At 44.1% G+C, this 24,374-nt stretch overlaps 2 protein-coding genes across 3 annotated transcripts; one reads left to right on the top strand and one right to left on the bottom strand.

Moving 5' to 3' along the window:
• Positions 1–485: 485 nt before the first annotated feature.
• dnajc17 (DnaJ (Hsp40) homolog, subfamily C, member 17) lies at positions 486–23,902 on the bottom strand. Its single transcript, XM_076018349.1, has 12 exons — positions 23,696–23,902; positions 20,744–20,813; positions 19,656–19,714; positions 19,488–19,575; positions 19,301–19,374; positions 18,571–18,661; positions 17,598–17,656; positions 17,098–17,175; positions 15,933–16,013; positions 15,562–15,675; positions 15,269–15,475; positions 486–798 (listed from the first exon to the last, which is right to left on the bottom strand). The coding sequence occupies exons 1-12, from the start codon at positions 23,774–23,776 to the stop codon at positions 706–708; spliced, it is 1,095 nt and encodes a 364-aa protein (XP_075874464.1). The 5' UTR covers positions 23,777–23,902; the 3' UTR covers positions 486–705.
• On the top strand, positions 6,879–10,076 carry LOC142883454 (cdc42 effector protein 3). Of its 2 annotated transcripts, XM_076018350.1 has the most exons (3): positions 6,880–7,693; positions 7,815–7,966; positions 8,883–10,076. In XM_076018350.1, exon 3 carries the CDS (start codon positions 8,996–8,998, stop codon positions 9,608–9,610), a length of 615 nt encoding a protein of 204 aa, XP_075874465.1. In that variant the 5' UTR covers positions 6,880–7,693; positions 7,815–7,966; positions 8,883–8,995; the 3' UTR covers positions 9,611–10,076. The 2 variants fall into 2 exon arrangements, with proteins under 2 accessions (XP_075874466.1, XP_075874465.1); XM_076018351.1 differs by lacking the exon at positions 7,815–7,966 and having other exon boundaries at positions 6,879–7,693.
• Positions 23,903–24,374: the final 472 nt, after the last annotated feature.

The following is a 24,374-nucleotide window of genomic DNA, read 5'->3' as shown; positions in this document are numbered from 1 at the left end:
AAATTTGGGGTCTGCGGACTGGGATATTGAGGCAGGAAACCTAAATGACAAAAATGTTAGCAAACTTTTACTGGCACGACTCCTCGTCAACCTTAAAATGTACCTTTTAAGGCTTTGTGTTCTGAAGTAACTCGAAGCAGAAGTTCAACCCTGTCGCTTATCCACAAAGTCTTTACACGGGCGGTCTTTCTGTCTGTTCTCAGTGGTGCTAAATGTTGTTAGCGAACCCCTGCTTCTTTAAAATCCGCGTACTGAAGGTGTTCTTCTTCTTCTTCCGCCTTCAGAAAAGGAACTATATTTGCGGCGCCACATCAGGCCTAACATAGGTACTACGTCCGAGAGCGTTTTCGAAAATCGTCGGGGAAAAAAAGAAAAAAAAGAAAAGAAAAAAAAAAAAGAAAAGGTCGCTGATAGGAGACTCCAAGGTGAGGGAGACCATGAAAACCTCTCATCCCAGTTGATGGTCACAAATAAGTCACACAATGTCCAATGTTTGCTTTTAGTTTAATTTAGCAAAATAACATTACAAAAATCCATGAATCCATTCATAAACTAACAATGACAGAGAGGCAGCACTCTAAATACATGCTGACAGTCTGAAATAAAAAGGTCTGTTTTACTTTTGAACACAAATGTGAAGCACTCGATGCTCAAGCTGCTAGTGATGGCTAGCTGTCCCCTGGCGGGTTAGCTAAGAGTGGCGTCCTACTCGTCATCCTCCTTTTGCATTTCTTTAATGAGTCTCCGTCGCTCAGCCGCCTGACGAATCTCCATGTCTGCCAAGCTCTCCCGGTCACGCTGGAGAAACACAAATGGAGACATCAAATGTCAGAAAACACGGTACAGACAGGTGATTTCCGAGACAATTCTTCTCTTCATGTCATAATTGGGGTAACGTCTGTCCTCGATAAAAAGGACTGAAGGGAAAAATGAGGAAAAGTGCTTTATTAAATTCCAGCAATTTTGATTTATGCAGCTTTTCTGTGACTAAGAAACATTTAATTGAGTTTGATAAAGTTAGGGAGCTCATAAGTGGGAAAAAATACTTTCAAACTCTATCCCATGTTGAGAACCATCCTAGATGTGAAAAATGTCACTGCATCTTTTTATAATTAATCCAGAGCTTTTTCAGAACACAGACCTTATGTCGCAAACAACACTAACTTGTTGCAGTGTACTAGACAAAACTTTAACCGCTGTTTATTTTTCTCAAGTTACTCTAGTAGACTCTGGCATCTCAGTTTCCCACCAGTTAGACGGCGAGGATGAGACAGCAGTAATAGTGATATTGCCTGTTGCCAAAAGGCCATGGAAAACAGGAAAACAATGGGGGGAGATATTTTAACTGCAGTGTGAATCAGAGAACACATCAGATTTACGGAGGCCTGCTTAGCATGCCTTTCAAAAACGATCACATCTTGGTCACCTGTTATCTATTAAAGCTCCCAACAGGTGTTTTTAAACCATTTTAAACACTACGGCCACTCTTCTCTAAACTCATTTCAAAAGTGTTAGTGATACATATAAAAACTATAGAATAGAGTAAAAGAATTTGCCGTCCAAAAATACATATCTTTGTGGCAGCTTTACTGTTAATTCAAGTGATTAAAAATGAAAAATGTCTGTTAGGAAGTGCCAACTTCGAAATAATATTCGGGGTTGTCTCCTGAAAGTTGTCTGGGCTGAGGTAGGGTTTCTTTCGCAGAGCACAGTGAGCGGCTAAAGAGACAGGCAGTGTGTGTGGGACTTGGAGAGAGCAACCGAAGGAAGAGCAGAGAGAGGGTTTTGGTTTTTTAGCGGGGTCAGTGTTCACTCTGAGCTCTCGGGCATCTGGAAAACATCACGGGGGACTCCAGCATCCATGTGCTGAGAGAATGAGGGTAAGTATGGAGGAAGAACAGAGAAGAAGGTCGTGCGGGGAAGTTCCCCCCCTCACCCCGCCTCTTTGATTCAGGAAAGCTGCTATTATCATTCCAGTAATATGAGCTCAAGACCTCGTCTGACACGAAACACTGAAATATCACGCAAACACTATTAGGTAAATAAACAACTCTTGCATCTTCAAATGAAACCCCCCCCAAAAAATGCAAGCAGGAACACAGGCAAGGCTGAGGAAAATGGGCTCAAAACAGCCAGTATGTATCCCACCTACCCTGCCCTCTACTGGACACGAGTGTGCAGTGCACCTGAAAAGAACAAAACTGTGGCCAACTGTAACGGGCGAAAAACAAAGAATTGTGAAAAATAACAGGTGACAATTTTTGTGTGTGTGTGTGTGCGTGTGCGTGTGCGTGTGCGGGAAGATGGGTTAGGGGGGGCCGTGTTCCTCATCTGGGTAGCTGATCTAACTGGACTGGGCATGATTGCGCAACCAAACACTTTGTCGTGAATGCACTCCCGCTCTCGTGTTCATTTGTGATGCAGTTAACGGCGGGGGCCGACGGTGAGTAAGCAACCGCATTACACAAACACTGGGCCGTGGACCAAGCAGAGAGCGGCGGGCACTGAGGTACCGCTCCTAATAAAACCACGTATGCACGCACGGGTCGGCGGCATGACATCACAGCGCATTACTGGGCCTCGGAGTGGCGTGCCTCAGCCCCGACCAGAGCCAGGTATGACATCATGGATACCACCAAGGCAGTAAGACGGTGTAACGCAGACACACAGACTTTCCCATGCGCAACAGGTGTGTCATGCAGCGCATGTGGCAGGTGCAGGTGCGCCTTAGGCGCAAACTGGGAGATATGGCGTAGATTATACGAGCGCTAATCATGCGTTTGCATGAAATGGGAAGCATGAGCAAGTGCATGGGGCAAAGAGGAATGTGGAGCAGGTCAGGATGTTCCCTAAATATGGGACAAACTTCATTGGGGGGGCAAACGTTTTGGGAGACTCTAGATGCCCTCTGGACGGTCGTCATCCCAGATCCCGTTGTATTTAGTTTAACTTTAAAGAGCATGATCCATCTTTATACCAACAAATAAAACAACACCCCACTGTAGTGTGCGTTCACCAATACACCCTAAATACCAAAGAGTACAGAAGTTACACTCTCTAAAATGAGCTTTGCATCAAAATATATATATATATTTTTTTTTATTGGGTGATTAATATGCCAAACTAAAGTTGCACAATCTCTATCAGGTTATCGTTCAAAGCTTGCTGTCCACAAAGCAGCAGTCTTGTCATTTTCGCACAGTGGGGTCGAGACATTGCTTCACGCATGTCTGCCTCCAGTCATCGCTGTGCGTCACTGAACTATGGAGTAGGTGATTTATGGGAGGCGAATGCTTAATTCGGAGATCATTTCGTACGCACGCGTGTTCTGTGTACAGCGCGTGTGTGCGAGCGTGGGTGTCCGCGTACCGCCGCTAACTCAAACAAACAGGCAGTGGGGCAGCGGTGCGGCACACGCAACACTGGAGCCAGGATGAAACCCCTGTGTAGACAAAATTCGAGCTTTGTAAACGGCTGCGGGATTAATCATCATTCATTATGGGAGCAGGCGGACAGAAAAAAGAAAACCCAAAGGTCTGCTCAATTATAGTGTTTTTGTTAGTAAAGAACAAACACCACATAGAGATTAAGGCCCAAATCGACTTCCTGCATTTAACCCTAGTGCATGTGCAGCTCTTGCAAAAACATCTGGTTTTTGAATGGAACTCAGAAAACAAGAGCTCCTTTTTTTTATTGGACAAGAAACGCGCCACCGCCACGGCAGCAGCAGCAGCAGCAGCAGCTGGAACCTTTGCGGCCAAAACTACTGATTGCCGATTGCGATGAGCATTTACAGGTACCTTGAAACACTGGAGAAATTGTCTTTTGTATATATAAATAATTAAGCCATAAAATGCCAAGTCTCTCTCAGAAAAGCAGCTCAGTGCGTCTCTTTCATTTGTCACGCCAACGCTGTTCTGACTTTAACTTGTCCCATCAAATGTAACATTTATAAAGTGCACGGCGCGCACGTGCTCGTACGCGCACAGAGTTGCGGATGATAATGAGAATGAGTTGCCGCTGGGAGGGTGGTGAGGGAGGGGCTGGGAAACTGTTAGGGGAAAGCAAATAAACTCTGAAAAAGAGAAATGGCAGCGCAGAGCTGAACTCCAGGCGCTCTGGAGGTTCTCTGGAAGACGGATGAGACCAGGGATCGGAGAACGGCGAGAGGCTGAGCTTTGACCGAGTTTGCTCATATCCCAAAAGCCTCCGTTGCACATGATGAACGATGACTTTTCACAGTAGATTAATTATATTTACGACGGATTCGGCTCCAGCGCACCGAGTGGCACGTACAATAAATACGCAATCCGACTGTATTGAGATGTATGTGGTGCACATGTAACACGTGTCGAAACTAAAGAAACATTTCATTGTCTGGTTGCATGAAACTGTTAAACCAAGTGCAAAGATGCACAAGATAACATTATTTTAATTGAAATTGCTTATTAAATAACTACATCCAAATGAAAATCTATTACATTTACACAGCGTTTGACTGGATTTAATTATTGGTTCATTCATGCTCAAGAAAAATAAACATAAAATTATTATCTATTCATCAGTGAAGCTGTCAAAGCTCGTCAACTCTCCACTGTTTAGGACATCACGTTATCTCGATTGGCTGATTAAAGGCCATTCCGGCCTGTATCGTGCGCGCCCGCCATACACTCAAGTGTACAGGCACCTGGGGCTTGACTTATGTCAGACCTCTTTCACACGGTGATCCCACAACCGTCTCTTTTTTCCTCGGGGCAGCCAAGTTTCTCTCGGAGTGCCTTTCAAAACGCTCATCGCCGAGTCAAAACGGGAAAAAAAAAAAATACTCAGGGAGCCGGTTGGGATGATGACAAACGCAAACGGAGACTGACTCACTACAAAGTGCACGTCAACGCTACTAGAGAATGTGTCAAGAGACGGGATCCGTGTATCAGAGCGACATGCGCAGATTTCAGCAAGGGCCCCCCGCCTGCCAACTTTGGGGCTTCGAATAGTCCGTATTAGGAGCGCAATCCAATATGTCAGAATTAGAGAGAGTTTGTCTTCAAAGATTTAGACAACCCCTCTAAATCAAGTTAAAGGACGGCATCATGATTCAGCGATAGTTTATACACACATGAAGGGGCTGAGGAGAGCATCCACGGAAACTGAAGACTGGGCTTCCAGCACCAGTCAAAGCAATATCGGGAATCATTCCTTATCCTGGAACAAAAAAAAAAACAAAAAAAAGGAAATACCCGCCGCATCAAACCACACTGCCTGCTATGGCTGAGCCGTCTGACAGCAAAGGCTTAAACAAACTGTCCAGGCAAGGCTAAACGTCTCCTCCAGGTCGGTGATGGGGGGTGGAGGGGTACGTGGTCGGACAGCAGCTCTCAAGGGGTCACTCCAGAATACCGCAGAGAACGGTGGCTTTTTCCTCTCTGATTGTCCTCCAGCATGAAAGCAGCGTTGCGGCTGTAGGTGGAGGAGGCCGGCATGAGGTGCGTGTGGCGGTGGTGGTGGTTGGGGGAGTAACTGGGGGGGCCTCAAACGTTTCCGTGTCTGCCTTGAGTAAACATTAGGACAATTTTATCTGCGTGAGTAATGAGTCTGGTCTTGCGCCCTGTGGTTGGTGCTGAGCGGTGCGGAGTGGAGGATCGGGAAGGGGTTGGATCCAAGAGGTGCTGGATCCAAGAGGCGTTGATCAGGCGGGGGAGGGGCGGGTATCATATCATCACACTGTGCAAAATCTGTTCCTGTATTTTTCACCGAGATAGCAAGCTTTCGGTCATAGGCCTTTCTTCAGGCATAACAATCAGTGACAATGACAAGCAACAAAGGGTGTCATCACAGTTGATGTGGCACACCTGTGTCTCAAAACTCATTTTATTACCCCCATCATGTTGTGGCCTCTCAAAAGTGCACTTTATATGGCTTTCTTACCGTTTGTCTGCTGTTGTTATCATTTATGATGTCTGCATATTTCATTGTCTATTGTGAAACAGTCTTTTATGTGTGGCGTGACACATTTTAGTGTATTAACCTACTGGCTGTCGCTGTCAGTGTAACTGAAGTGGCGTGAAAGCTACGTTGTTTTTTTTGTTTGTCTGGGGTGAAATCGATGAAAATTTATGGCCACTTTGAAAATTCTTCCTTGAAGAATGAAGGGGGTGTGTGAGGGAGAGAGACAGACAGACAGAGAGAGCTCATTTGTTACGAATTTTTTTTGGACCACACAAAGAGCCTGATTAAACCACGACCAACTACAATACTACAACTCTGCCGTCTTTAGCGCAACAGAAACTCCACAGTGCTTGGCTTGTCTGGACAGTTTTATTATTATCGCACTGCAGGCAAAGAAAACAGGCTTGGGGGCGTGAGAAATTGGAATGCAGCGGGATGTTCCGCTTGCGCAAACCTGGTGAGCTTGTGCCTACATGTTTGTGAGTGACAAAGACTGCAGCACTGACACTACGGGCCTTGATCATTCGCCAATGACCTGCTCGACTCTCTTTCTTTTCTCTTTTTTTTAACAGTGACCCACATCTGATCCTTACAGTTAAACCGGTTAGGACTCGACAATCCAGAAGCCATCAACGAGTATGGCTCTTGTCCTAGAAAGGTTCAGTTGAAGACAAATCCTAACGTAAAATAGACGCAGGTGGGAGGGAATTAATTGTCCGTTTTGTCCATTAATTGGACGTGTGCATTTTAAAGGGGAGGCGTGATCACAGGTGATCCACTTGACTGGAAACATCCAACTGGCCTCCTGAGACATGACGCTCACATCATCACAATTTCCCCAATGTTGGATTAATAAAGACATTCTATTCTATTCTATTGACAGTGACCAGAAAACATCCACTTTCATGAGTTACATCTCATTTGTAGGACTTGATAGGCGGGGGTTTGGGAGTGTGAGAGGAGGGTCGATGCGACCATGACGCCGTGTAAAGGCGTGTTATGATGTGTTTTGATTACACAGGGGGGAACTGTCTATGGGCCTCCAGTCAAACAGCAGGGTCCGTTGTGACTCCGGGCTTTAGACAAGCCAACAGTAGGCAGGAAAGCAGGAAATCAGCAAAGCGGCGGGACAATGACACAGAGATTAGAGATCGGTTAACCCCCCCCCCCCCACCACCGCTGTTTGCTCACTGGCTAGGACTTCCTTTTACACACACACACATGCATGCGATCTATAAAAAACTCTGCTCTCCCAAACACAAACTGCTGCTCATTCACAAACCCATTCAAGCCGACCTCTCTTGCCCTCTGTTTTTTCAGCTTCTCAATATCACAGAGGGTTAAAACAGCACTTTGGGGTTGGAAACTGCCGTTTCATGCGCAGTGGCTTACAGCAGGCCGACCAATCAGCTGGACATATTACAACAACGGGCCAGGAGGCCAATTGAGGCCAGGGCCTCACCCTGGGGAGATATCAGTTGATGGGTGGTAGCTCTGTTCTGGAAGGGAGGACACAACTTGGAAGCAGAAAAGAAACTTTCACCTGGAGGTCAAAGTGAAGGCTCCGCCTCAACTGCCACGACTTTCTTTCACCCCGATCCCACCTGGTTTATCACAAGGCCAAAGCAAGACTTTCACTCGTAACACACCTGGAGCACTGGGGACGAGGAGGAGGGAGAGAACGCGAGGAAGGATCCGCGACTGAAGAGACCCGGCAGCAAAAGTCGTCTGAGAAGCATGTAGCAAGGTAAGGAAACATTAACTTGGGAGTCGTAATCGTCATGACGGCAGTCAAACGTAAAGGTCATCTTGCTTGAGTGTGTCACATGGGGAAGATACCACTTCACTGCCTCCGTTTCTGTCTCAAGGCAACAAGGAGTTCCAGGTAATAGCTGAGCAAGTCCTGTCATGTCAAGAAAGAGTCTGTCAGGGTGTGCTGCTGGATACTGCTTAGTTTCGGGACAGAGACGTGAACGCATGTGAAGCCTTTGGAAGAAGTCCTAAAAGTTCTGCAACCCTGGTAAGAAATATCTCATCAATCTTTATCCACACTTTGCAAATCAGTGTTTAACCTGTAGTTGAGACTTTAATGAGATGGATTCCTCATCTGATCATAAAAATCATTTAAAAAAAAAAAACATTTAAAGCACCACTGACGGGGGAAAGAAAGTTTTTTCTGGCCAATCTATTTCAACGGACTCAAATACTTTCCTGTCATGTGTTACCTGAAAATGATAGTAATGGCTGAGATCCAAAGACCCCTCCTTGGCCAAACTGACATGTTTGGAAAGGAATGCTGTTGTGTCCACACTCTTGAGTCTCCTGCTGCTTTTTAAGTGCCGGTAAAACCTTTACGGGCCAACAAAATGTGTTTGCTGAAGTGGCTTACAAATTTACAGAGTGAGTGATTCAAGTCACGAACACGGATTCTGTGTGGGCAAGGCTGTTTTGTAAGCGCGGGAGTTGATCAAAAAGAGTTCCGTCTTGCTCAATGAAATGATTATAGGTCACGGAACACAAACGCCTTTTTTCTGACTAAGTCTGTTTTTAATGCACAAGTTTTAAAATAGTTGAAACATTGCCTTTTAAGGTTTGGAACTGACAACAGCGGTGCAGGGCGGTGCGGTGCACCACAGCTTCATCTATAACAAATCATAAGCGTGCTGGAAACCAAATTAATTGTTGGGATTTGTGCCAGAAATCACACAGGAAACATTGGAATGAGCATTCTCGTTGGTGTTTTCACTTTGAATGTTTAGTCTGCCAATAAAATTCCTTTGGAAGCAGAGAGCACGACAGGAATGAGACAGAACAAACATTAAAAGCGTCGATAGATGTCTTTCTCCTTGTAGGGCCAAAATGACTTGTCACTAGCAGTTCTATGGTGCAGTTGGGATCATTTCCTATAACAACCATCTTTTACTGTTTGATTACAGATGCTGTTATGCTTTGGAACATCATTTCCTGAGGACTGACATCCAATCAAAGGGGGACACTCAAAATACGTTTAAGGATATATACAACTTTTTATGCCAACATCCCTTCAAAAATGCCACTGCGAGCCTCACTGTATAGGAAGCAAGCCTCTGGCCGTTGGCCCGGCAGGAACTCCAAGCGGCGGGAGGTGCTGTCCGTCAATATGATAAGCCTACCGCTGGCCGACTTCCGACACATCTCTCACATAGGAAACAACGCTGACAGCTTCGGAGACCTTTCTTTCTTGAAAATGGGCCACAGCTTGCTTCTGCAGAGCTCCCAGAGTGAGCAGAATCTCCTCATGGCGTGCTCGCCGCCGCCAAAGCCTCCGCGCTTGAACCTGGACGAGGACGAGGGTTCAGAGAGTCCCGACTGGCGCGTCGGCCGCCGACAGGCAGAGCCGAAGAAGAGAGAGAAATGCAACTCCATGCCACTGCTGGACAGCGAGCAGGAAAATGGAGAAATGGAAAAGGGGGATCCGTTCCAAAAAGGGGACAAAGTCGCTTCCATACTGATGCTCAAGTCTGGATGCAGCGGTCCGACGTCAGACAATACGAAAGATTCTGGTGACAAAACCATGGGACACCAAAAAGACGATGAGAGTGGCTTTTCATTTAGCCTTGACCTGGGGCCTTCAATCCTGGACGATGTTCTGCAGGTGATGGACAAACAGCAAAACCTGCCCTGACAGTGGCCACATATGTTGGAATATGTCCAAAGAATGCGTGGTACACAATTTGCCTCCAGGACAAGACGTGATGGTCCAATGGTCAAATAAAGTGAATCTTATTTTTGTTGTTGTGTAAAGATAAAGAAAGTTTGTGGAGGATCTGTGGCTGTCAATACACTACTTATTACCACCGCAAGTCATTTGAAATACTTTAAAATACCCCTTCGAAATGTTTTTTTTGGGGGGGCATTCAACAAAAATATGGCCTTTTTCTTCTCTAACCCGGCATCACAGCACATGTCTGCACCAGGAATGATCCCCTCTCTAGAGAGTCGATGTCTTTAAAAAGGTTAAATGCTAAGAAAAGTCCCTTGCACAGTTAATATTCTCCATTGCCGATACTCAGTGAAGACACTGATACTATCTTTAAGTTAATAATTCAACTCTGTTGGGTGTTCTTCTTCAATAAAGGTTCAAAGTCTGACATGGATATTCCGACCTTCATTTATTACCATTGCGCTTTTGCAATTCTCCAATGGCTGTTAAGACGAGACGGTGTGTTTAAAAGGAAAAAAAAAAGGCAGCACTTGGAATCCAGCGTCCTTGAGTTGTGATGTTTTGGCTAATGGAGCGCTCGCCAGTTCACTGTGTGCAGAAGGAAATGTTTCCTTCACATGCACCCCACAGGCCCCACTCAGGTAGACCAAGGTACCCCCCATCTTTCTTTCCCAACAATGTAAGGAAAACAAACACCGAGCTCTGCTTCCAATGAAAGGCGGCTGGCTGCGGCAGGATGGGCAGCAGACCAAGCCAGAGTCGGCTGTTTTCTTAGCTGCAAATCAGAGTCCGGTGCTCTGGCGAGTGGCACACAAGAAGCAAAGTGGTAAAAGGGTAACGCGATACTTCCCCGTGTGCAGGGGGTGTCGAGGGAAAAGCACCAGAGGCACTCGTGACTGCAGCAGGAGTACTGATGAGCGTTTAAACACTACCGTCTGACCAAACAGACCCTCTGGTCCGCGATACATTTATGGACATATGAGCACGCATGTCTGGAGAGAAGAGGACCGGGACAGAGCCTCAGTCTGTGCGTCATTTGGGGATGCTCGGAGAAGTTTTATTTTGAAATTTTTGTAACACTGCAACAGAAATGTTAACAACTTTGTGGGGATCTTTTCAGTTCATTCTGCTATCCATGGAATTATGTCTTGATGAGTAAAAATCGTCAAACAAAATGTTTTATGATTAAATTATTAATCTTTTCATGAATATCATATTTGTTCTTTCAGATGTAATTTCTCCTTACATCGTTTTAGAGAAAGTTTGCGTACTTTTCTTTGTGTTTAAACTATCAGCAACAACTGTGTTGCAAAACATATAATCTTACTTCGATTGTCACAGAGAGACAAAAGCATGATGAGAAGATCAGGCATGTGATGTGTGGATTCAGTGCAGCACCATACATAAAGACACTGAATGTATGAGTTGAAACTGGACCAAGGCCACTTCAACGTTGGCAGGAATGACCCAGACCAAAAGACGGGGCTAACCTGGGTGCGCTGGGTAACGGTGAAGCCTTTATTGCTTGCATGTGTTGAAGGTGCAACGTGGGACAGCACTTAACGGAAACATTCGCTCACAAAAAAAGGCTTATCGAAAATTGCCAGACTAATCGTGATGAACTTTAATGTCTCACTTGAGTGAAGCATAAATTAAACAATTCAGGAAAAACAACCTGGAGTCATAACTTTCTAAATGTCAGGTGACAATTCTTAGCTGTCATAAGTTTTAAGTTAAAACAAACAATTTGGCTAAACTTTTTTCTTTCTTTTTTTTTTTTTTTTTTTTACAAAAACAAGAAAAAATGTTATCTTGTCTGAGCAAACTGGGTAAGCAGAGAGGTATTTTTTAACACATCTGGTAATAGTTCTATGTCTCCAAATATACTGTACAAACCTGCTGTCACACAGAATATTGGATAAAATAAGCTGCAGTATCCCCATATAACTTTCATTCAATTGATGAGGTCCAAAATGTATATATATTTTTTTTTAAATAGTTGCGGTAAACAGGACGCAGATCATTCAACTATAATTGCGTCCCTCAGCTGAACTGCGTGCTGACGAAATGGGCTTCACATGCTAAGAGGGCTTTTGTGAAACCGATATTGTTTATGCTGCCCATATCACGTCGAAACACATTACCGTGCAGCAAAAGACGAAGGCCGAGCCGGTCAACAACAGCTTAGCCTTTTTCATGATAAGTGTGATTTGGCACAGCGCAGCAATTTTGAAATGCTGACCACACCTTCGTGGCAGGCAATTTCTGCCCTTCAAACACGCAGAAAAAAAGGCAAAACATGTCTGTATATTTAAGTTATTCAAGCATGAAGCAGCATATTTTTCAAACTATGTGGTTTTTTTGTTACTTTGAAGCTCTGGATGAAATCCCTGGTCCTGCACTCAAGAGGACGGGCCTTGTAGCTAGACGGTAATGTTAACATCTCTTCAACGGCACTGCGCGGGCCAGGCAGTACCCCGCTGAAGCAGAAAGGACCAGAACAACTCTCACCTTGAGGAACTTTGGAGCAACATACGTAACCAGTCTAATCTGATCCATGTATGATGTCCTCTTGCTAGCAACACGGCTCTAACCAACCTCTGAAACAATAAAACAATATCGCTCATCACTATTCATTTATTTCAGTTTAGGTATTAACGTCACTTTTTCAATATATTTTTCAGTTTGGACGCAGACGTTCTCCGTGGGAGACCACAGTCGGAGAAAGGGGACTTTTACCTGCATCATAGGTGACATACTGTATAATAATGGGGTTTCCCAAAACAAGACTTTAGAATATTATGAGGAAACGGACGTAGTGATTGCTGATCAAATGTAACGATAAAATGTCTTGCTGGAAGAAATCAAACTGCTCAGATCCTGGAGCACATAGAGCAGCTTTTCCCCCAAAACCTGGAAATCAGTAACACCAAGGAACTGAGGTGACGAGTATTCTTCCGCACTCTTCTTTATCAGCTGTACTGGGGAGTTGCACATTCCGAGGGGATTCACGTCACTGAAGGAATTTCCAAACGTCTGATCCGGTGCAAAAAAGAAAAATGGTGGGTTTCTCGGGAAACAGAAGAAAGTAAACCTATACAACAATAACCTCACTGTTCAGGGCGTAAATGTAACAGCAGCTGACCTGAACGCTCCGCAACATTTGAACCAGACAGTTCAACTACCGGAACAATACAGGGTGAGCAAACAGCACATGGGCATAACTTTCGCAAATCTTCACAATCTGACTCAACAAAAAAACTAATTAAATAATTTTTGTCTGATCATAAAAAACACAAACACTTCCTGCTCTCCCTCTCAGGCAGCAAGCATGCAGGGTCGCGACTGGGTTAAATGTGTAAAGAGCAGAGCAACAGAAGTGCATCTCTTTTCCGACGTAACCTTCCCAATGCCTCACCATAGTGTTTTGACAATCCAAAGGAAGGGAGAAACACATTCTTTGTTGAAACGACGCCGCAGGCGAGAAGCGCAGTGACCCATCCGGTCAAGTCACAAGAGTATTAATGTTGAGAAAACAGTTTTAGCTCTCGCTTTTTTGCTTTTTGTTTTAATTCGAAGAAACCCTGTGGACGGGTGAACCCCTGCTTTATTTACTCTTCACTCTGGACACTCTGGTTTCTCAAGGCTGAAGTCATAAGTCCGTGTCTCTGAACTCCCTACGGAGAAGTGATTAAATCTGAGATGAGCAGCTGGTGGGTGGGTGACAAGAGAAGGAATCTGACTTTCAGATGTAAGATAAAGCCTGAGTAGAAAGACCTCCGCAGCTCCGGCTTCCTATTACCTCTCCTTCTTTACAAAAGCTCCCCTATGTATGTCCATTGACCCAGGGCCAGATGTGGGGCGACATTACTAATATCTCTACATCGGCTATATGTTATATGGGGCCCACTTCAGATAGCTGTTGTCACTCATGGCAAAAAAATACAGAGTTATTATTTTCATTCTTTTAGGTATGGACACAATCATGAAGCAATCAGACTGGGATTTCCGTAAGGCAAACCAGGTTACTATAATAACATTTAAAGAGATTAGTATGACAAGTCCCAGTAAGCACGCTGCTGGCCTTGACTAAGGCGTCTGAGACACTGGCCTCAGCAGTGGGGTGAGGGCCGGTTCAGCAGTGGCTCTGGGGACAGATAGCTGGGGATAATAGCAGGCCACTGCCATGAAATTCCTTGCAGGTCACAACATAGAGACACTGAGAATGAAAAGCACTGTCTGATACAAAGTGAGCTAAGAAACAACTCAAATTGAAGACTTCCAATGGGGATAACTGAAATTGGATTATTCATGAACAGTTTGCATGTTCTCCCAATGTTAGTGTGGGTTTCCACCCACCATTAAAAAGACACGTTTGACACTTGGGGGTCAAGTTGGCCCAAAGTGGCAGTGCTCCACAAAGTCGGAAGACTTGTACATAATGCATGAGAATATAGCTGCATTTTGCTCATTTTCTTTTGAATAACAGCTGAGTTCAGAGATAAGTAAACCTAATGGCATGACATGGACTACAAGGGTATTAAAGCAGTGAAACTACAGTAAGTCAATACACAGTGACACCACAGAATATTCAATATTTTGACAAGTGGCTTGGCCAAGTGATCAAGTGTCTCCAATGTCATGTTCTCCTGAGTGTTTGCCTTCGTCGTGTCGGACAAATGTAGTAGGTATTCTGATTTCTGATAAAAAAAAAAGAAAAAAAAAGAATGAGAAACGACTGTGACAGCACTATTTTCATTCTTCAAGGCAGGGCAAAAAAAAGGCGAAGCGATCGTACTGGAACATCTGTCAGGCAAACCGGGTTACCTTAACAACATTAAAAAGAGATTAGCCGGACAAGTCGCAATAAGCACTCTGCTGGCCCTGACTAGGGCATCTGGCCTCCGCAGAGGGGTGAACGCCGGTTCAGCAGTGGCTCTGGGGACAGATAAATGGATAATAGCAGGCCACTGCCGTGAAATTCCACGAAAGAGCGAGAGAGGTGGACGCAGCGTGGAAAAATGCACGGCTTTGTAGGGATTTCATTAAAATAGAAAATAAATAAACTGCAGATTCTCACTTTACTATCCTAAATTAAATTATTGGATCATAACTTTAATTAGATTACTCTCGGACAGGAAGAGGGTTCGGGATCGTGCGCGCTGGCGACCGACGGCAAAATGTTATGTGTGCTAACACAATTGGAGAAGTTGAGCTCATAACAAGGACTACTGTGACACGGACGTGAAACACGGCACCTCTGGGGCTCTCGGAGATTAGGGCCGTCTAACGAGCAAACGGACCAGGGACTTCGAGCCTCGCAGATCCAAAGACAACAAACTGAGGCCCATTTAAGCAAACACACTCCAGCCAGACAGGGGGAGGACAATCTGGGAGGGCGTTACATTGGTTTAGCCCTCTTTCTAGGACATCGTTAGGCCACGGCTATTTTTGCTGGATGCTGTGTGTTTTGGACATTTTTTTATTTTATTTAATCTACTTTATATATGGTTTAAATATGCCCGTGCAAGACAGACCACCAGTTACTCTGAATGCCGCTGAACATCAAAAGATAGAATGCTGTTGGCGACATACAGCCGACCTTGTACACCCTAGTACCTGTTTAGATGAAGGGGGCTCCACGGGAGGAACGGCGACTCGTGCGGCTGAGGGAAAGCAGGAAAAGGTGGAGGGGGTGGCAGAGCCGCCTTCCTTGTCATCCTTGTCATCCTCCTGCTCTTGCCGTGTCCGTTTCTGCAGCTCAGCAGCCTGCCTCAGCTTGGAGAGCACAAAGCTCTCCAAGACTTCAAAACTTCCCACAGGATCCTGTCGAGGAAACAAAACATACAATGTCAGATATAAGTGCCACTCAGGTATTTTTGGAGATATTTTATACAGCGTTAGGTTGGTACCTGTGAACACGATGACGAAGGTGTGTATGAAGGGGCGACCTTGGGCTCTCCTTTCATCCATGAAATTTTCAACGGGTTTTCATTCAACCCCTTTTCGTAATTGAATACCCTCTCCTAGAGATACAAAACAAAACAAAAAGACAATAATGAGTGGATTTGCTGTCAAATCTTTATTTTTACCTACCTGAAATAACAAACAAAACATAAATAAGGGGCAAAAAACTTCATCAGACAGCTCACATTGGCATCTTTACACAGCAGAAGTTACTCACTGACACAAGCAAGTAAAACACAGGCAAATGAGTAATTAACCAGTATGTGCTAAGTAAACGTCTGAACTGGTGGCAGTGTCGGCGGGTTAAGATACTTACAGCAGCTTGCGCATTAGAAAATTCAACCAAAGCGATTCCTTTCTTCTCTTTTGTAATGACCACAGTCAGAACTCCTCCGAACTGCAGGGAGAAAGAGAGAAAAAAGTGAACCGAGAAAAACATAAAAAGAAAATAGATTCTGCAGTGGATAAAATTTGGTGTTAGTTTGGTGTTAAGTTATTAGTTAATTAAGTTAACTGAACATTTTACGGAAGAAAAGCCCGAATATAAAGCAGGCCAAAGAGGTCGTCTGATCTGTCAGAGCAGATATGGACAGGAGAAGGATGGTAGGATGATTATAACCATTTTATAACACTTTATAACACACCGTTTTATAATTTGTGTGTCCATTAGAAAGAATATTTTTCTTTGTGTCTCTCTGCCAATTTCAACACAAATACATGCTGAAGTCGACATTCAATTCCCAGGCTCTGTCTGTATAAATGTATGGTTGTAATTACTATCCATACTAACTATTTGCCGTCACTTCACTTGCCACTAAAAGTTGAAATTAGACGCTCCGCCATCATGACTGACTCATGCTAATTTCAGAGCAGCCCAGGCACCCACCAAACAGCCCTTGTGAGGGATCACAGTTGGTACCATGTTGCATGTGAAGGGCATATTTTCTAGCGCCTCCCTTAGCACTGCTTAATCACCTGTTAAAGGGCACAAACAATGCCGTGCGCTGCTTTTAAAGGGCACTACGACGTCGCCCTTAGCACTTTCACTGCAACAAAACTTAATGGGCCTTGTTTAAAGGAGGAGAATAAAAACCCATATACAGCGCTGATGTCATTCCAAGCTGAAATAGGGCTGGACTCCATAGGTCTGCACTGCAGGCCTTTGTATATGCAAAGCCCTACTTTGGAACAGCAAGACTGAACTCATTGTCAATATGCATATTCATATAAGGAAATGTAAATTATACATTTTATACATTTCCCTAACACAAAATTAAGAAAAGAAAATCTAATTGATTTAAAATTTGGATCTAAAACAGAAATACTTAAATATACGTTGTTTCTTTTTTAAAGAAAAACATGTATGCATGAAGTGTGAACAGAGGGAGACATCAAGGCAAGACATTTACGGTATACATTATAAGACATACATCAGCACTGTGACACCAAACATTTTACTTTTAGATAAATGGGGTGTTTACCGTATTCAGCCGCTTGAACAGCATATCCTGAGAATAGCCCCCGTTTGTCTCGTCGCCTTTTTTACACTTCCACTTTAACTGGGATGAGGAAGGAGAGGAGAGGGAGAGGTTACTTGTGGTGGCATTTTATGTCTAACCAGTTGAGTGGTGTGTAAAATTGGCTCTGGCTAAGTAGTTTGATCAACACAGCTTTGAAGGCGCACTAATTTCAGAACTAAGCAAATTAGGCGGTGAAGTTCCTCGAACATTACAGCAACACTACATGTGTGAGACATGCAGTCAACTCCCTCAGTAATTATGGGGTATCCTAATGAAGTCACGCCAACGCTGGGTAAAACGGCGTCGGAACAATTTGTGAAGTCAGCGGTGAGAAGTCGTATGAGCTCTGAAATGAGTTGCAAATGTCTTGTGGGTTTGATCAAACATCCCACTGACCGAACCCTCTTCCCAGACTCACCCAGGAGGCTATAAATCCTCGGTTGTATCCTGGAAAGCCTTACCTTCAACACCGGGTTCTCCACTTGGTTTGTTGTGCTTGTGGAACCTTTTACTTCTGAGGCTGAGAACGAAACAAAGAAACTGTGAGGGGGGGCGGGGGGGAGGGGGGAGACGGAGAAGCAAATCTGAAGCCATTGCACGGTAAATGTATAGCTCCTTCCCTCTGCAGCCTCCTGATCCAATAAGTGCTCCTTGAGATTGGAGGGAGGCTGTGCAGATTTGGTGGTGACCTCAGTGCGTGCAATTGGGGGGGAGACTACAAAAGGAGTGCTGACTGTGCGTGACGGGTAATTGTCCAGCCACAAAAAAGGGGGTCTAGTCCAGGGCCAAGAATGACTTCTTTCCTTAAATACCCACATGTCCGTCGTAGTGGATTTTTTTTCTTTCTTCATGTCTACCAAATGGAGACACTGGAAATATTATTGGGAAGGGAGAAATGTGACAGAACACCATGTGGGCCATTTTTTTTTTGGCTTTTAACTACGAAATAACAACACGGAACGTTCCGAATGTTTTGCAGGGCAATAATACGCAGGAACGCAGCGTTATTTTATGTGAATAATAATGTGCACGCCTCAGTGTGGCGAGCAACAGCTGTGGCTGCCCGAGTACAGAGAAACTAGAGGTCGACCGAAAATTGATTCTTATGGGCCAATATAAAAACAATGGTTTGGCAGTGAGAGAAAGCCAATGGCTGGTTAATCCGCCAGTGACAGGAAAATTGACAGTGATTGACTTTTTATAGAAACTGGGCTACTATTGAAGCGGCATTGTAATTGCATTAAATTGAACCATCTTACTCAAAGTAATTAAATACAACAATGTAATTGGCCAAACTATTTCCATAAAAAATATTTTTCTCCCAAACCATCATTTACTACTGACAAGTGGGTGCCAGCGTAGCTCTTTGAGCTGTGAAATCCTGCTAATAAATTCTTGGTTTGCTATTAGGTGTAGTTCTCTGCTAGTATGTACCTGCTTGCTGCCAAATCCTTTGGACCCGTTGGGCTTCTTTCTGCCGTTGCTCCTCCAGCATCTTCCCCGTTTCCTCCCTGAGACGAATAATCTGGAGAAACGGGACAATGTCGGGTGTGACTTTGCATCTGAAATTCTTTTTAATGCACTGAACTTGCCCAACAACTCCACTGGCACTCCATTTTAAGGCTCCTTTCCCGTTGTATTTTATTTACTTCAAAAGTACCTCAGGACCACGCAAGCCAGATAAATGGAACAGTGCCCTCTAATGGTGAGCTCGATGTAATCGAAGGCCATATGACTCATGGAGGAAGTGAGGAAACCCTGATTTATTTATTTTATTATTATGTCATTTTCTTTAACCAAAAATTAAAAAAAAAAACTGTGATCATATCATGTTTCTTTGTTAAAACTCTAACAGATAACGTGCATCACCTTCTTCTTCTGGCTCTTCCCTACAGGGGTGGCCTCAACCAATCACCTGCCTCCAGCTAACTCTATCCTCTGCATCCTCTGCATCCTCTTCTCTCGTTCTACATCCATAAATCTCCTCTCTGGTCCTCCTGTAGGTTTCTCCAAGTTCCAACCTCAGCTTCCTTCTACTGATTTATTTGCTAGTTAAAGAGTTGACAAAAGCTGTATTTGTACACACCCTTAGTTAAAATGCAGTACCAGTGTAAATACCAGTGTACATACAGTAGAGATGCTGTTCCAGATGATTTTCTCTTACCTCTGCATCCCGTCGTTTGTTGAACTCTGCCTCCTCTTTCTCCGCTTCTGCCTGTCGCTCTTTAGCCTCCCAATCTGCCACGACACACACAGAATTTTTTAATGTTTGTCAAAAGATGTCACTTGGAATACAAGCTTCTTTTTTCAAATTACAACACCAAATGAAGCCTATAGTGTGACGGACTCACCAAGCTTGAATTTTTTCCTCTGCTCATCGAGTTCCCGGTCCCTCTTTGCTTCTCGCTTCTTGGCTTCGCAAATTTTGTCGTAGGCAGCCTGAAAACAACATGCAATCTTATATTAAAGCACAATGTGCTCCATCCCGTCATGTGTCGTGCGTGCGTCTAAAAGCTCACCTTGGATGCAGCGTCAGTCAGAACCTCAAGAGCCTGTGTCAGCTGGTGGAAGAGCTCAGCTAGAAGAAAGGAAGTTAAAAATAGAATAAATCTCTATTTCTATTTATTATACAGAATGCGGCGGGGGGAAAACAAGTGTTTTACAATCGTTTACACACAGTTAATCTCACGTCTCCCAAAAACTGCTGCAGTCTCCCAGTCAGGCTTAATCATTGACTTATGGGAGGCCTGCTGGAACGATACTGTGACTCCCTGTGGGAACTGGCAGTGCACAACTAACCGGGGGGGCTCTGAAGACGATGCTGCCAGCGCAGGTGGTCGAGTTACCTTCACGCAAACAGACTGGAATGAAATCCAACTGGGTGAGACCTGCCGAGACCACTTGGCAGTGTCACCACACGGTCGGGTGGATGGGTGGGTGGTGGCGTTTTTGTGTGTATGTGTGTGCATAATGTGTGCGTCTTCAGCCAGAGAGAGCCCATGACCCTTGCAGGCGCGCAACCTTCCCCTGAGGAGCAGAAAGTCCACCCTCGTCTCTCGTGCAGCAGAAACCGTCCATGCGGGTCTTCAAGTGCTCCAGCCTTCCAAACCGCGTCTTTTCCATTTCTGGGAAATGGACCCCCTGCTTTTGCATTACCCCCTCCCAGAAAAACCCCACTCCTGCGCCACCAATTTTCGCAGCCGTGCCCCGTCGGCCCAACGTAATCAGAAAATGTCTGAAACATCCAGCAACCACAGAGACTTCAAATAAAAAAACGTGCTTCACGTCCAGCCTCTGCACCAGTTAAAAGCTACTTTGAGATTTCCTGGTTGCCTGATTGCTGACATGCTAGTTGGCCGCAGGGGGAGTGAGGTACAATGTTGATGATGGTCCTGGTGAGGTTTGACCAGCCCCCTGTTTGGGTAGAGAACTGGCAGGGGCTGAGGTGTTCTATTCCTAGAGACCACCCTGGCTAGACTACAAGGCATCACAGCGTGGGCTGCCAGATGAAACAATTAACATAATCGTTTGTATAAGTTACTGTAAAGGGGTCTGAGGAAGACGAGGAGAACAAAAAAAGAAAGGACACGTTCACACGTCCACTCACCTGCTTTTGGGTTGTCTGGGTTCTTGTCCGGATGACACGTCACTGCTTTCTTTCGATAGGCTTTTTTGATCTACGAAAGCGAAGAAAAATCCGGCTGTAAGATTTTGATCAGGACACACAGAAGAAACCCAGGCAGAGGTTTGATGTTTTTCTGAACTCTGATGATGTGCAACGACACAGACAGGTGCCATGGGCCGCTATGATACCTGTTGACAAATTCAGAATGGGTTTTAAAGAATGTCTTTCCAACAAGGAAGCAAATTATAGATTAATTCATTAATTGTTGATTGAGCATATTGAGCGATTTTCACTGAGAGCCTAAATTTCACAATGAAAAACGTGTGAGGAACACATTTAACCCTTAAATAATGTTGAGGCTCCAATGTGACCCATTTTTACATTACCTTCGACTTTAAGTTGACTTCTCATGGGTCACATTTCAACTTTTTTTTTTTAAAGTTGTTTAAAAGGAACTTGTACCTAGCTATGTTATGACCATCACAGTATCTACAGGTGAATTGCTCTTTCCTGCCACTACACTGTTATAATGACATTAACTACTCGTGTAAAAAATTCAATTCAATTTAATCAATCAAATTCTTAATAGAGAATTAATCGATAATCGATTAATTGTTAACATCCCTACTTTCCAACCCATTTTCATGGTCTGAGGATATCCTTCTTGCATGGCATTTTATAGAAGAGCCTGAAACTTCTCAACTCATCCCAACTAAAAACACAGTTAGTTTAAAATAATGACATAAATCACCAGTCATGAACGAAAGTCAAAGATCGTATGAATCTAGATCACAGAGACGTTAATTACAGCCACAAAAAGAATTTTCCAAAACAATTACATCTCCATTGCTGGTTTGCAAGATTAATGAGGCTCAGATTTGAGCTTAGTAATTAGTACTTTTCTGTTCGCAACCAAAACAAACTCAGCGGCATTGTGTAACAATAATCCCAGAAGACTGATTTTAATATTACAGGCCACGGGCCAAAACTTGGGGAGGTTTAGTGAACGCGAGTTGAAAAAGGTAAACAATACTTTCGCAATATTGTAATGTCATTTTAAGAACTTAGCAATGGCTGATTTTTTTTTTTTAAATCTGGGTCACTGCTTGGAATGCTAACCATTCATTGGATCTCCTTGAGGACCAGTTAATGACAAGCTGCTTTTTATTAGAGCTTGGGTCCTCAGGAGAAAGAAGGAAGGCAGAGGAACTCCACGTTGAACGCAGGGGGGTGGAGAGGGGATGTGTGTGTGTGTGTGTGTGTGTGTGTGTGTGTGTGTGTGTGTGTGTGTGTGGTGGGCTCTACATTGCAGCAATGGAGATCTCTGCGTGTGCACGCACACACGTTGCATGCCAAAGAATTGGCGCTCTCCATTTATTAAGTCCATTACAGACATGCACGCACACCTCTCTTAATCAGTAACACAGACATTCTGCATGTTTTAACGCACGCACATGCACAGTGAAATGTTGGAACTCGTTACTGCTGGAAAAGACTTGCATTGGATGCCTTTTCTTCTGGCATTGGCCGTCCCTCCCTATGTGTTGTTTTGCACAACTTCACAAATGCATGCCAAGATGTACAAGGCTGACTTTTGGGAGGCTGTGCTCGACCTAGAGAGAGCTACACAGAACAGCGTTATGCATCTGTGTCCAAGATTTTTTCATGTTTATAAATTTCTGTGACAGTTTCGTTAAGGTAGACATCGACTGTCCCTGGTACCTGCTGGCCTTTTGCGAGCACAACAGAGGTTACTGGATCCATGATACAAAAGTGCTAGATGTATCCATTTTTTCTCTCATATTGCTGCTTCAACGTTACCTCAAGATTCATGAAACACATGAATGTTTTATCTGGTTTAGATCATTTGGGGTAATTTTTCAGGACAAACAAAAAAATTAGTAGAATAACAGAATGACAGTAGCCTCGATGGTCACAACCAACCAACCCCTCTCAGTCTGCCACAATCTGAACTGTGTGCCCACATCCTGTGCCCATTACACTCATCTTTGGTGGCAACTTGTTTACAAACTGGTCTTGGTTCAGCCACAGCGCAGATCGTGTGAGGACCCCAGCCAACAAGGCTGGCTAATTAGTGAATGGTCTGCCACAAGCCTCTCGTGCTTAATAACAACACTATTTATGGGCGATGATTCACTGGGGGGGAAAATGCAAGTGGCAGGAAAATGAGACAAGACACAGAAAAGGAGCCTGAGGAGGAACAGTGGAGAATAGGACATTGAACATGAACAGAAAATGTTCTGCGCTCTGCATCAGTGACAAATACCTTTAAAATAACCGTTATTGTGGTGATTAAAATTGAAAGATCGCCACTGATTTTTCCATTTATTTATTTATTTATTTTAAATCAAATGTAATGTTTTAAAGATGTTTTGCAGCCGTTTATTTTATTGTTGATTGGGCGTGCATGACCAGCTGTCAAACGTGTTGCCGCCAAGATCTGAAATATAAAGGCCTCAGCGTAACTAATGCAATGTCTCCGCTTAGTGGTCACTTAAGTGTATTACAATAGTTAGCTACTAAACTTTAGCCCCATCGTTAACACACGTTGCAGTAACGTTACAAGGACTTCAAAGTGACCAATAGCTTTGAATAGAAAGTATTTGAATCATGACGAACCACAGAAAATTGAAAGAAGCACAAATAACATAATAACTGTAATATAATAAATATCCCTGTTGGTATCGAGCAGACAAAACAAATCCAGGCTCAAAATATTCTATATCATGATAACATACCTTCCCCTAGTTGTTATGTCGAGAATAGTTCCTAGTAGAGCGTCAACGGCATGCTAAATACTTGAATTTCATATCGGCGACAATACTGTCTCAGAAATATAAGTTGTTGACCGTCAAGCAACCGTCAACAAACAACTGTGATTAGCTTTAACCACAGCTGTCCAAACGCAAGTACCTGTTTGGTGGTAGCAGTGCTGTCAGTTCCTAGTAAGGCATACAGATCCATCTTTAATATTTCGTTCGTCTTCTTCGCCATTTCTTTCTAACAAGTTCCAGTCCAAATGCAGAACACCGGCGTCAAAAGGAGTCTTCAGGATGACAACTTCTCGGAGCTAACAGTCGGATGAGCAACGCTCAACTGGCAGCACAAGTTTGACGTCATCAGCCTTCGACGAAAACGAGGGCTAAGTGGGCGATGTAGTTCTCCCGTCGTTCGTGCTGATGTAAAAGGGGAAAAAATGTTGTTGTTTTTTTCACAATTTATCTTAACATCCTGGTGTTTTGTCAGAAATTTCAGATTTTAACAGGCAAATGTTCACTCAAACTAGCACCTTAATACGCAGCTATTGTGGCAAATTAGTCAATGAAGTGATTGCCTGACTAGATCCACATTTCAGTATTCAGCACTCAGTGTATTTCTTAAATCAACCCATTTCAAAAGAAATCTGTAATACATCCCAACAACACACCAAACCACATAAATGTTCCCAGGTCAGATAGTGGAGCCCAGCTAGAGATGTGGTTGCTAGAGTGATGCCTGGGAAGTTTGGCTCCCCCTCTCCCTTTGGAGCGGAATGACAAGGGCACTTTTTCCCTATGCCAGAGTCCACAGTGCACACCTGGACAGTCATTGT

Source organism: Nelusetta ayraudi, unplaced genomic scaffold, assembly GCF_046127955.1.
Source record: "Nelusetta ayraudi isolate G7.1 ecotype Tasmania unplaced genomic scaffold, CSIRO-AGI_Nayr_v1 ptg000007l, whole genome shotgun sequence".
NCBI lineage: Eukaryota > Metazoa > Chordata > Actinopteri > Tetraodontiformes > Monacanthidae > Nelusetta > Nelusetta ayraudi.
This window is presented reverse-complemented; position numbering and strand designations above follow the sequence as displayed.